The sequence below is a fragment of the Chrysemys picta genome, chromosome 5, assembly GCF_011386835.1.
Source record: "Chrysemys picta bellii isolate R12L10 chromosome 5, ASM1138683v2, whole genome shotgun sequence".
Lineage (NCBI taxonomy): Eukaryota > Metazoa > Chordata > Testudines > Emydidae > Chrysemys > Chrysemys picta.
In genome coordinates, this window is record NC_088795.1 from 82,507,414 (window position 1) to 82,521,028 (window position 13,615).

Sequence of the window (13,615 nt, forward strand, 5' to 3'; positions counted from 1 at the left end):
GAATATCCCCATTGTTATTGCTGCTTGCTGTGCGCTCCACAATATCTGTGAGAGTAAGGGGGAGACATTTATGGCGGGGTGGGAGGTTGAGGCAACTCGCCTGGCCGCTGATTACGCGCAGCCAGACACCAGGGCGGTTAGAGGAGCACAGCAGGGCGCGGTGCGCATCAGAGAAGCTTTGAAAACGAGTTTTGTGACTGGCCAGGCTACTGTGTGAAACTTCTGTTTGTTTCTCCTTGATGAACCCTCCAAACCCCCCCCCCCCTGACCTGGTTCACTCTACTTCCCTGTAAACCAACCACCCCACCTCACCCTCCCCTCCCCAATTCGAGCACCGCTTGCAGAGGCAATAAAGTCATTGTTATTTCACATTCATGCATTCTTTATTAATTCCTCACAGAAGTAGGGGGATAATTGCCAAGGTAGCCTGGGATGGGTGGGGGAGGAGGGATGGAAAAGGACACACTGCATTTTAAAACTTTAACTCTTATTGAAGGCCAGCCTTCTGATGCTTGGGCGATCATCTGGGGTGGAGTGACTGGGTGGCCGGAGGCCCCCCCCACCGTGTTCTTGGGCATCTGGGTGAGGAGGCTATGGAACTTGGGGAGGAGGGCTGTTGGTTAAACAGGGGCTGTAGCGGCGGTCTCTGCTCCTGCTGCCTTTCCTGCAGCTCAACCATACGCTGGAGCATATCAGTTTGATGCTCCAGCAGACGGAGCATTGACTCTTGCTGTCTGTCTGCAAGCTGACGCCACCTATCATCTTCAGCCCGCTACTTGCTCTTTTCATCCCGCCATTCAGCACGCCACCTCTCCTCTCGTTCATATTGTGCTTTTCTCATGTCTGACATTGACTGCCTCCACGCATTCTGCTGTGCTCTATCAGCGTGGGAGGACATCTGGAGCTCCGTGAACATATCGTCCCGCGTCCTCCGTTTTCTCTTTCTAATGTTCACTAGCCTCTGCGAAGGAGAAACATTTGCAGCTGGTGGAGGAGAAGGGAGAGGTGGTTAAAAAAGACACATTTTAGAGAACAATGGGTACGCTCTTTCATTACAAGGTCGCATTTTTCCTCTGCCTGGCGGTTTGGTATGAGAGATCACTCACGCAGTGCTCCAGGCAACATATTTCGGCTTGCAGGCAGCCATGGTAAGCCACAGTCTTTTGGCTTTTTTAACCTTATTAACATGCGGGAAAGGTTTCAAACAGCAGCTCATTTCCCATATCAAGGATGAATTGGGTTGGCCATTTAAAATGGGTTTTCAATGTAAAAGGAGGGGCTGCGGTTTCCGGGTTAACATGCGGCACAAACCCAAGTAAACCACCCCCCACACACACACACCCGATTCTCTGGGATGATCACTTCACCCCTCCCCCCACCGCGTGGTTAACAGCGGGGAACATTTCTGTTCAGAAGAGCAGGAACAGGCAACTCTGAGTGTCCCCTTAATAAAATCACCCCATTTCAACCAGGTGACTGTGAATGATATCACTCTCCTGAGGATAACAAAGAGAGATAAGGAATGGATATTGTCTGCATGCCAGCAAACACCGGGACCATACGCTGCCATGCTTTGTTATGCAATGATTCCAGACTACGTGCTACTGGCCTGGCGTGGTAAAGTGTCCTACCATGGCGGATGGGATAAGGCAGCCCTCCCCAGAAACCTTTTGCAAAGGCTTTGGGAGTACATGAAGGAGAGCTTTCTGGAGATGTCCCTGGAGGATTTCCGCTCCATCCCCATACACGTTAACAGACTTTTCCAGTAGATGTACTGGCCGCGATTGCCAGGCCAAATTAATCATTAATCATTAAACACGCTTGCTTTTAAACCAGGTGTAATATTTACAAAGGTACACTCACCAGAGGTCTCCTGTGTGCCCTGAGGGTCTTGGGTGTGTTCGGGGGTTACTGGTTCCAGGTCCAGGGTGACAAACATATCCTGGCTGTTGGGGAAACCGGTTTCTCCGCTTCCTTGCTGCTGTGAGCTACCTACAGTACCTCCATCCTCATCTTCCTCGTTCCCCGAACCGTCTTCCCTGTGTGTTTCTCCATTGACGGAGTCATAGCACACGGTTGGGGTAGTGGTGGCTGCACCCCCTAGAATGGCATGCAGCTCCGTGTAGAAGCGGCAAGTTTGCGGCTCTGCCCCGGACCTTCCATTTGCTTCTCTGGCTTTGTGGTAGGCTTGCCGTAGCTCCTTAATTTTCACGCGGCACTGCTGTGTGTCCCTGTTATGGCCCCGGTCCTTCATGGCCTTGGAGACCTTTTCTAATACTTTGCCATTTCTTTTACTGCTACGGAGTTCAGCTAGCACTGATTCATCTCCCCATATGGTGAGCAGATCCCGTACCTCCCGTTCGGTCCATGCTGGAGCTCTTTTGAGATCCTGGGACTCCATCACGGTTACCTGTGCTGATGAGCTCTGCGTGGTCACCTGTGCTCTCCACGCTGGGCAAACAGGAAATGAAATTCAAACGTTCGCGGGTCTTTTCCTGTCTACCTGGTCAGTGCATCTGAGTTGAGAGTGCTGTCCAGAGCGGTCACAATGAAGCACTGTGGGATAGCTCCCGGAGGCCGGTAATACATGTTAACGTTTTTTAGAAGGTGTCTCTCTGTATGTCTATATTATATAACTAAACTATTGTTGTATGTAAAGTAAACAAGGTTTTCAAAATGTTTAAGAAGCTTCATTTAAAATTAAATTAAAATGCTGATCTTGTGCCGTCAGCCTGCTCAGCCCGCTTCCAGCCTGGGGTTCTGTTCACCTAGGCCTGTAGCGGGCTGAGCAGGGCCTGTGGCCGGGACGCCGGCTGGCAAGGGGCCAGCAGCCGGGACCCCAGACCTGGCGGGGGTGTTCAGGGGTCAGGACAGAGGGTGCAGGGCAGAAGGCTGGGTGTGTGTGGGGGTTTCAGAGGTCAAGGCAGAGGGCAGTGGGGGGTGTTCAGGGCAGAAGACCGGGAGTGTGGGGGGATTCAGGGGTCAGGGCAGAAGGCTGGCGGGGGTGGAGGTGCAGGGCAGAAGGCTGGATGTGTGTGGGGTTCAGGGGTAAGGGCAGAGGGTTGGGGTGTGTGGGGGGGGTGCAGGGCAGAAGGCTGGGTGTTGGGGGGACTTGAGGTCAGGGCAGAGGGCTGGGGGTGTGTGGAGGTGCAGAGCAGAAGTCTGGGGGGGTGTGGAGGTGCAGGGCAGAAGGCTGGGTGTGGGGGGGGGTTCAGGGCGGAGGGCTGGTGTGTGTGTGGAGGTGCAGGGCAGAAGGCTGGGTGTCGGGGGCGACTCAAGGTAAGGGCACAAGGCTGGTGTGTGGTGGGGGGGTGTAGGGCAGAAGGCTGGGGTGCTCGGCTCGTGGGGGTGCTCCCAGCCTCCTGCCCTGAGCGGCTCATAGTAGGGGGCTGGGAGGGATATGCCCTGTTCCACCCCCTTTCCCCAGGCTCCGTCCCTACCTCTCTCTGCCTCCTCTACGGAGCAGCAAGCACGCTGCCGCACAGCTCTGCTCTGCTCCCCCTCCCCCTCGCAAGGGCCATCGCCGGCAGGGAGAGGAAGGGGAGGGGGAGGAGGGGCCGCAACGCACCAAGCTGTGGGAAGAAGCGGCGGAGGAGGGACCCCCCCCCACTGCTCTCCCCTGCCGGGGCAGGAGACAGAAGCTTGGTCCTGCGGCAGCCAAGCTTCCCTCCTCCCCCGCTTCTTCTCCCAGCGTGGTGCTTTCCGGCCCCTCCGCCCCTCCTCCTCCTCCTCCTCCTCTCATCGGGCAGGCAGCGTGCCACTCAAAATTGGCTCGTGTGCATGTTTGGCACGCGTGCCGTAGGTTGCTGACCCTTGATATATATATATATATATATATATATATATATATATATATATATATATATATATATATATATATATATATATGCCATCATGTGCCAGCAATGCCCCTCTGCTATGTACATCGGCCAAACCGGACAGTCCCTACGTAAAAGGATAAATGGACACAAGTCAGATATTAGTAATGGCAATATATAAACCTGTAGGAGAACACTTCAACCTCCCTGGACACACAATAGCAGATTTAAAGGTAGCCATCCTACAGCAAAAAAACTTTAGGACCAGACTTCAAAGAGAAACTGCTGAACTTCAGTTCATTTGCAAATTTGACACCATCAGCTCAGGATTAAACAAAGACTGTGTATGGCTAGCCAACAACAAAAGCAGTTTCTCCTCCCTTGGTGTTCACACCTCAACTGCTAGAAGAGGGCCTCATCTTCCCTGATTGAACTAACCTCATTATCTCTAGACTGATTCTTGCCTGAATATTTATACCTGCCTCTGGAAATTTCCATTACATGTGTCTGGTGAAGTGGGTATTCACCCACAAAAGCTTATGCTCCAATACATCTGTTAGTCTATAAGGTGCCACAGGACTCTTTGTTGCTAAATAAGAATTTGTGTCCTGAGTTAGAGTTACTGATGCTCATTTGTTCACATATCTCCAATGTTTCAAGTAAAAATACCTATCTATAACAGATGAATCAGTGTCAGTGTAAGAAAAAACCTTTAGCAGGTCTTGAGCCAGGTAATATTGGTACATGTTTCGTATTTCAATCCAGTGTGCTAACCCTAGACCACTACTCCACACTGAAGGAAACCTGACTCAGGGTCATTAAACACTCTGGTTTTCTCAGTGAATCACAGCTACAGATATACTTGTGTTAAATATTTCTGTGGTGATCTAGCTAGAACAACATGTTCAGTAGCCTCCATTGTTTCTCATTTCGTATCTGTCATGCTGTTCTCTAGTTGTTCATTTAGCACTAGTCTAACGTGGAGTCACCCTGATTAAACACATGATTTGATATATTTTTATATTGACTTGATCTCTCTATTTTAGTGTTTGTTTCTGCACTGATGTTGGGTCATTTTTAAAGGGGTCAAAATAGGATTTAAAATGACTAGGAACATTGTTAAAGAATGGTTAATGGATGGGATTTTAAAACGTACCTAATGATTTAGGGGCACAAGTTTCATTTGACTTTCAATGAGACTTGTGTTTTTAAATCACTTAGGTGGGGTTTCCAGAAGTGCCTGATATCTTGCTTACTTGCTCATGCTTTTATTTTCTTTTGCCCCATATATTTCACATGTGAGTATACTGGCCTAGATTGTTCCCTGCCCTTTCTCATGGTTGACCCATGACAGTGGGCTAAAGGGAAAGAAAAACACTGTGGTGGGGGTGGTGGATTTTTGATGCTACATTCCCTCCCCAATCTGTGACTAAATAAGACCCCAGGGAAAGGGATTCTTCTACTATGTGAAGCTCAGAGCCATCCCACAGACACAGCAGTTACTTGGTGGCCTCCAAGACACCTGGCAGTGAGGTTCCTGGTAGACCCATGCTGCTGTCACTTTGACCCACTTGCAGTCACAGTGGGGGCCTATTGGAGAGTACTATATCTCTGAATTGTATTCCTTCACTTGTTTTATTTGGGTACAGAACAGAGTCCAGTGCTGTGAAGTGCAGCAACTCTTTCCCTCTATCTCTTTTATGTACCCCACCTTCAAAACGTGCAGTTCTAGCCTCTGTGGGGGTTCTCTTGTCCCCTTCCATGTGAAAGAGAGTAGTTCCATGCTCCTGTGTGCAGATCTGCATAGATTGATCTGAACCTAGCGCTAAGAAGTGATTTCAACTACCTGACCTATCACCGGTGGTTATTTAAATACCCAGAGGCCTCCAAACGTTCCCTGTTACCTAAAGCTTGCCAAAATGCAAGATTTTGTCACTTTAGTTTTTCAGCATGTATAATGTTGCTTCTTCGGTTGTTTTCAGGTTACTTTCTCTGTTACTGTATTCAGTGATATTTTGTTAATCTTTTCGTATTGGAATACCACCAAAAATCCACTAATTATTATTTATTAGATGCATTTCAATATCACCTAGAGACCTCAACTAAGATCAGTGTTTGTCTCAAGAAACTATTTTGTTATATATGGTGACCAGGTGTCCAGTTTTCGACTGGAACACCTGGTCAAAAAGGGACCCTGGTGGCTCCAGTCAGCACCACTGACGGGGCCGTTAAAGGTCCACTCAGCGGTGCTGCGGCGCTAAGGCAGGCTAGTCCCTACCTATCTTGGCTGGCACTGCGGTGCGCTCCAGAAGTGGCCAGCAGGTCCAGCTCCTAGGTTTGGGGGCCCATGGGGCTCCACGCGCTGCCCCAGCCCCGAGCACCGGCTCCACACTCCCATTGGCCAGTTCCTGGCCAGTGGCAGCTGGAGGGGCAGTGCCAGCGACGGGCAAGAGCAACGCGGAGTCTCCTGCCTCCTCCCCCCCCCGCTTACTAGCGTCGGACCTGCTGGCTGCTTCCGGAGCGCGCGCAACGTGGTGTCAGGGCGGGCAGGCAGGCAGCCTACCCTAGCCCTGCTGCGCCACCAACTGGGAGCCGCCCGAGGTAAGCCCGTGCTCCTGCCCCAGCCTGAGACCCCCCCAACCTGGAGCCCCCTCCTGCACCCCAAAGCCCTCATCCTTGGCCCAAACCCCAAGTCTGCCCCCCCCCAGGCCAGAGCCCTCACACCTCCCTACACTCAACCCCCAGCCCGGAGCCCCCCCCAAACCTGGAGCCCCCTCCTGCACTTCCAGCCCAGAGCCCTCACTCCCCCTGCACCCTAACCCCCTGCCCCAGCCCAGAACCCCTTCTCACACCCCATACCTGGTCCCACCCAGAGCCCTCAGCCCCTCCTGCATCCCAACCCCCTGTCTCAACCTGCAGCCCTCCATGCACTCTGAATCCCTTGTCCTCACCCACTAGCCAGAGCCCTCACCCCAATCCCCTGCCCCAGCCCAGTGAAAGAGGCGGGGGACAGCGAGCCATCAGGGAGGGGTAATGTAGTGAGCGGGGGACAGGACCTTGTGGAAGGGCCAGGGTAGGGGGCTGGGGCCTCAGGAAAGGGGCAGAGCTAGAGTTTCGGTTTTGTTTCATTAGAAAGTTGGCAACCCTATGGTTATATCTTACACAATCTATGTTTACACAGTCTGTCATATACTCATAAAGGTGAAATACTAGATATACAATGTCTGCTGGTATTATAGGACATCATTAATGATAGTAAGCCAAAAATGTAACCTAGCTTGCCTTTTTCCCTTATGTTCCTTTTTTTATATGTTTCCACAAAACATAATTTTTAATTTGTGTGTTCCTTTTCATAACAAATGTTGTTTCTAAAATATAAAAATAGTATCAATGCCAGCAGACCAGATGTTAAAAATTGGGTTTCAAACACAATACAAGATAAAACACAGTAAAGAAAGTTCTCAAAGGAGTAGTTTCTTTGCAATAGTTCTCAGTAGGCTGTATTGTGTAGTAGCTTCATCTGTATTGTGCAATAGCTTTATTTGAATCCAGATAGTTTGCATAAACCACCTACAGGCCATTGACATGTTAGAATAATTCCTGATAATTTGATATCCGGGGGGCATACAAGCATTAATCATTCCATCCACGCTTGCATATTCTGTGGGTAATCTATTACATTCATGCTGTAGAGCTGGTAGGAAAATGATTTTTTTGCCCCCACAGAAAATATTGACTTTTCAATGAAAGATCTAAACCCCCAAAATTTCATTCAAAACCTGAAAAACCAAAAAAAATTGATTTAAAAATGCCACCACAGGGTCTCACAGGAGTTGTTGTTTGGGTGCCTCATGACTCATTCTTTTCTAGGGGTGGGTTCCACTTCCTGGCCAGACTGGGTATTCTGCTGCAATGCATTATCAGTTTTCAGGCATTTGGTTTTTTGACAGAAATTAAAATTTTCCACAGAAAGCAAATATCTTTCACAAAAAAAAAATCATTTTGTAAAAAACATAGAACTATTTTTTGACAGAAAACTAACAAAATTCTTGACTAACCCTATCATGTTGGACATTTATAGTACCCCAGTTGATACTGTTGCATTCGCTGAAGATTTAAAATGCTCCCAAGTGAGTGCATGAACCTTCCTTATAAAGGAAAACTATTACTTAAAACAGTAAACTTCATCTCTGTCTTATCATTGCCAGGTACTCATTGCAATTATATACAACTGGTAATTCATCATTAGTGGAAGCAGAAATTTGATATGTATTTTCATTAAATTGTTCTTCAGGCATTTGTTAAAATAATGTGTGTTACATCATCTTTGCTGGAGGGAAGACAGAGTAGGATTACCTCTGTGTGTGTTTGTTTTTGTGGGTGTGAGGAACTTGCCTGTCTCCTGGAAAATTGTGCACTCAAAGTTCTCAAGTTATTTTCACTGACAGCAGGAGACACACATGGTTGAGGTCTGGCTATAGATATCCTGGAACAAATAGTCCTATTGTTCCTCAGAGTGTCTGTAGTGAAGATAAACCTAACACCACATTCCTGGTTGTCAGTCAACAGTTTTTTCTGCAGTACTATTTGTGCTGTAATGCCAGTCTGTTCAAGGGGAAACCTTCATGTATCAAAATCCTAATTAGATATAACCTATCTGTGTAATGGCTGTTCTTAATGAGCCCCCCACTACAGTTCTTCTGTGCATAAAGTCCATTCATTTAATATAACCAATGACTACTTTCTGGTGAGATCTGTACATTCTTCTGGTTTTTGATATTATCTGATTCATATTTGCTACCACATGCAAATTACACTTTAATCTTAGAGGTGTAGGTGTTCTATATAATGCCAGAAGGAGAAGGCACAGTTCTGTAAATTGCTTCACATATGGAGTGTGCAGAGCTGCTAAAGATTTGGGCTTGAATGCAAGCAACAACCAGGATTAGACCAACAATTACAGCTTGATGATGTTCATGCTCTTCATTGATTTCATGATTTCCTTTAGTGCTCACTAGACCTGGAAAGGTGCTGCACGAATGTGTATAGTGTTCTTTTGGAGTTTTGGGGATGACATATAGCTTATGTATATGCCAGTGCAGAACACTTTCTTTGGATTGAACAGCATTTGACATGTATAATAAGACATCTTTAGAGACACTCATTGCCTAAACTGAGAGAACAACTTTCCCCTTGAATGGACTTTCACTCTATTCTCAGTGGCTTTATGGAGAAAGATATTGACTGGCTAGTAGATGTGATTCAGAAGACTGAACCACAGTAATACTAATTGTTCCAGGGTATTTATAACCAGGATGTAGAAAAGTACGTTTTTGGCCAACACCAAACAAACCCAACCACTGTCTTTGCATCCCAACAGCTAACCTGTTTAAGATTGCTGTAGTGCTTTATAAGAAATCTACGCCTTCTAAATATCCATTTACAAGTTGGCTGCTGCCTGCTGGCATGCTGGTGAGGCTTTCTGCTCTGCTACTGTTCAGCTCTTATTTCTAGATCTTAGTATTGGAGTGTCAGCCTCCGTAAAATGACCTTTCTTGGTGGATTCAGCTCTTGATCTAATTTATATTTATTTCTTATCTAAAACACTTTTTCAGATTTGTAAAAACTATTTCCTACACCGAGGTTTTGACCTATTGATATTCTATAATTACTTAAGGGGTTAGTTATGATAACGTGGCTTTTATTTATAATATTTAAACAGATATCAGTTGACTCCAGGAACTGATACTGTAGTATGCAGTAGGAGCAATTAAACAAGGAATCCCTATAATGAACAGATGTGCATTGTTTAGCTACTTCTATTTTGTGTTTCAGTTTTTTCAGGCTAACATAGAAACTTGAATACAAATTCAATTCTATGGGTAAAAGTCAATGGGAGTTTGACATTTGACTTCAACGGAGCCAGGATTTCACCCTTCGTATCTGTAACTGCTGTTAGGGAATATTTTTAGCGGTGATCTAAGGTCCTATTACAGCTACTTACCTAATAGTTAGTTGATAGTTCTCATCTGTTTCACATTAGGTAAGTGCAGTGCTTTTTCAAATGTACAGGAAGCACCTTATGTTCCTATCGCATTTTGAACATGGGCATTTAAAGGCAAGTAATAAATACCAAACATTACAAAATGGCATGACAACATGCCTTGCTTCAGTTGTTGGCAACAGTCTCTTAATAAACTGTTGAGCACATGTTCATATGCTGTCCCTGTGGCTGAGGTCAAAATATACCATTACTTGAAATTTCAACCCACATCCTTTTGTTTTTACATAGCCTGTGCTTTCCACACAGATGATCACAACAAACTCATATAACTATTATATATAGTTTCACCATATGCTGAGACCTATTGGGTACTTTGTGGTTATATATCTGAAAACAGAGGATGGAGGGTTTTATTTTGGACTCGAAGTGTGAAATTTACCCTTGCATAGAGAGTCAGCATGCTTAAGTTCCACTTAAGCACAAACTGATTCATATTCCTTCGGTAGATGTTCTGCAAAGGGGTTAATTTCACCCTCAAAGCAAAGTGATATGTTGTCCAGCAAGTTGCAACAAGGACAATCAGAATAAGGCCTGGAAGGCTGAAAGGGTCTGCAAGATGCGAGTTTATCATTTCTATGGAGTCTTTTCTTGGAAGAAGTTTTGGAAACTATTCCAAAGAGGTTGTCAGAACACATAATTGGCAATATTGGCAGAGAGATTATATGTCCTCCCTGGATTAGCTGTCCACCTCTCAAACTGGCTTCTTTATCTCAGGGTTGAAGTATGATGTTCAGGCCATAGCTGCTCTGTGGACAGAAGATTATTTTAGGTTGCCACGCCTATTCCCAGAAGCTGGGAATGGGCAACAGGGAATGGATTGATGATTACCTGTTCTGCTCATTCCCTCTGGGGCACCTGGCATTGGCCACTGTTGGAAGATAGAATACTGGGCTAGATGTACCTTTGGTCTGACCCAGTGTGGCCGTTCTTATGTTCTTAAGTGTCAGAAGACACAGATGTCCCTTGCCTGGCTGCTAAAATTTGCAGCTTTCCTCTGACAGCTTCTACATGCATTTTCAATATTAAAATCTGCAGCATATTGAAAATTAGGGCACAGTGTAAAATAAACAGCACAAGAGTTACTGTAGTATTGGTACCATGCTGTATCACAGAGGGGGCAATGAGGACTATAGGCTGTAGGGCACCCTGCTGCCTAATTCACGTCTCCTGTGTCACAGGTTATAGGGCCTTCACAATGGATGATTATCAGGATTATGATTGCCTTCAGATGAACAGGATGCATCTAATCTACAATCAGATGATCCTACCTCAAGGTGATCCAAGGAGGAAGTTTCTCTGATATGCTTAGCGTGATAGCTATTTTACACCTGAAATTTAGGAATCAGTGAATGCAGAGGATACTTTGTGGACTGATATTATCCCCTGCTGTGTCATTTGAATTTAGAGTAGTGGGCCAGAGGACATACACAAAAATGTAGCCATCCTACTGCATTTGTTGATTTAGGGTGGGATTTTCAAAACTGCCTATGGGTATGTCTGCACAGTGATAAGACCCACAGCACAACTGTGGCTGGCCCAGGCCAGCTGACTTGGGCTGGAGCCCAGGCTATGTGGGTCTCAGAGCCTGGGCTCCAGCCTGAGTATCTTATACTGTAAATTTATAGCCCTGCAGCCCAAGCCCTGAGAGTCCAGGTCAACTGACCCAGGCCAGCCACGTTGAGTCTTTTATTGCAGTGTAGACGTAACCTAGAAGATGACTTAGGATATTTGTATTTCTTAGGCATTTTTGAAAATCTCACCCTTAAACAATACCAGTTGAGGTTCTGGGCATTTTATAGAGATTAATGAATAGCAAAGGCCTTGTCTACACTAGAAAGAGTTATAGTTACATTGGCAAACCCTCCTAGTGGAGGCACAGCTTTTACTGGAAAAATAATTTGTTTGCTGGTATAGTTTATACCAGTTCCCAAAAGGAAAAAAAGTGATACCAGCAATAGGACTTTTTTGCCAGTATAACTGGATTTATACAACAGCCTTTGCTGCAATAGCTATAGTAGTTAGGGGTGTGACCATAGCTATATCAGTATGCAAGCAAAACTTGTAAGTGTAGACCAGGCCTAAGAGAATTAATGACCTACAACAAAGCCTGGTGTTCTTCAGAAAACTTCTCATTTTACAAAGTGTGTGCGTCTCCAAAACAAAGAGTGAGGTGTATGTTGGGGGACAGCAGGAGCAAAAAGCTAGGTGTGTCAATAGTACTACTTACATGGTGTTGAGGTAGGAGCAATTCATACCTCTTCAGTTCAAGGTGATTGCTGTTCCCAGTGGAAGCAGTCAGGCGAGGTCTCCACTACAAATTTCTGGGGGTATAGCAATGCTGGTCAGTAGTGTGATTCCTGACTGACATTGTTATGCCTGCAGAAGTCTGTAGGATGGATGCAGTTATACTGGCAAACTGTGCTTTTTACCCGAATAGTTTGTTTTGCTGGTAAGGGGTGGTTTTACTGTACTGGTACAAAGCCCAGCTTTGTCAGTATAGCTGTGATATGTGTATACACTAGGAGTACTTTGCTGGTAGTGTAGAATCTATTGGTATTCCCATACTGGTAAAAGTGTTCCTACTGTAGGCGTTGAGTTGGTCTACACTTAAAACTTATTCCCACAACAGAAGAGTGCTTCTGTTGACATACACTGTGTCTATGCTAGGTGACTATGCTGGCATAGCTGGGTCAACATAGGTGCTACAGTGCAGTAGTTCTCAACCAGGGCCAGCTTTAGACTCGCTGGGGCCCAGGGCAGAACGCCAAAGCCACACCGCATGGGCCCTGGCTTTTATATGCAGAAAACCTGTTATTGTGGCACAAGTGGGCTGTGGAGTTTTTATAGGATGTTGGGGGGGGAGGCTTAAAAAGAAAAAGGTTGAGAACCTCTGCTATAGTGTAGATAAAGCCATAATGCGTTAGGTGGGAGAGTTTAGTCTTTGCAGTTGGAGTGAAACCAACTTTATATATAATTATGTCATCTTTAAGTAAAATTACTGTGGTGTTTTTTCATTTTACAGGATTGGCATGGTGTTGGCTTATCTAAGTTAGTAAAAGGAATTAAATGTAGGAATTTTGGCCAATGTTAAAGGTTTAGACTGTTGTTTTTGTATCCCCTTTGTCATAACTATAAAGGGAAGGGTAACAGCTGTCCTGTGTACAGTACTATAAAATCCCTCCTGGCCAGAGACTCCAAAATCCTTTTCCCTGTAAAGGGTTAAGAAGCTCAGGTAACCTGGCTGGCATCTGACCTAAAGGACCAATAAGGGGACAAGATACTTTCAAATCTTGGGGGGGGGAGGAAGGCTTTTGTTTGTGCTCTTTGTTTTGGGTGTGCGTTCGCTCTCGGGACGGAGAGGGACCAGACATCAATCCAGGTTCTCCACATCTTTCTAAACAAGTCTCTCCTATTTCAAACTTGTAAGTAAATAGCCAGGCAAGGCGTGTTAGTTTTCCTTTGTTTTCTCAACTTGTAAATGTACCTTTTACTAGAGTGTTTATCTTTGTTTGCTGTACTTTGAACCTAAGACTAGAGGGGAGTCCTCTGAGCTCTTTAAGTTTGATTACCCTGTAAGGTTAATTTCCATACTGATTTTACAGAGATGATTTTTACCTTTTTCTTTACTTAAAAGCCTTCTTTTTAAGAACCTGATTGATTTTTCCTTGGTTTAGATCCAAGGGGGTTGGATCTGTATTCACCAGGAGTTGGTGGGAGGAAGGAGGGGGAATGG

The 13,615-nt window shown here is 45.8% G+C and overlaps 1 protein-coding gene across 1 annotated transcript; it reads right to left on the bottom strand.

The window, feature by feature from the left end:
• Positions 1–370: 370 nt before the first annotated feature.
• LOC135983702 (myb/SANT-like DNA-binding domain-containing protein 2) lies at positions 371–3,738 on the bottom strand. The gene is made up of 2 exons (XM_065596792.1): positions 1,864–3,738; positions 371–984 (listed from the first exon to the last, which is right to left on the bottom strand). Exons 1-2 carry the CDS (start codon positions 2,399–2,401, stop codon positions 773–775), a joined length of 750 nt encoding a protein of 249 aa, XP_065452864.1. The 5' UTR covers positions 2,402–3,738; the 3' UTR covers positions 371–772.
• Between the last annotated feature and the right edge of the window lie 9,877 nt (positions 3,739–13,615).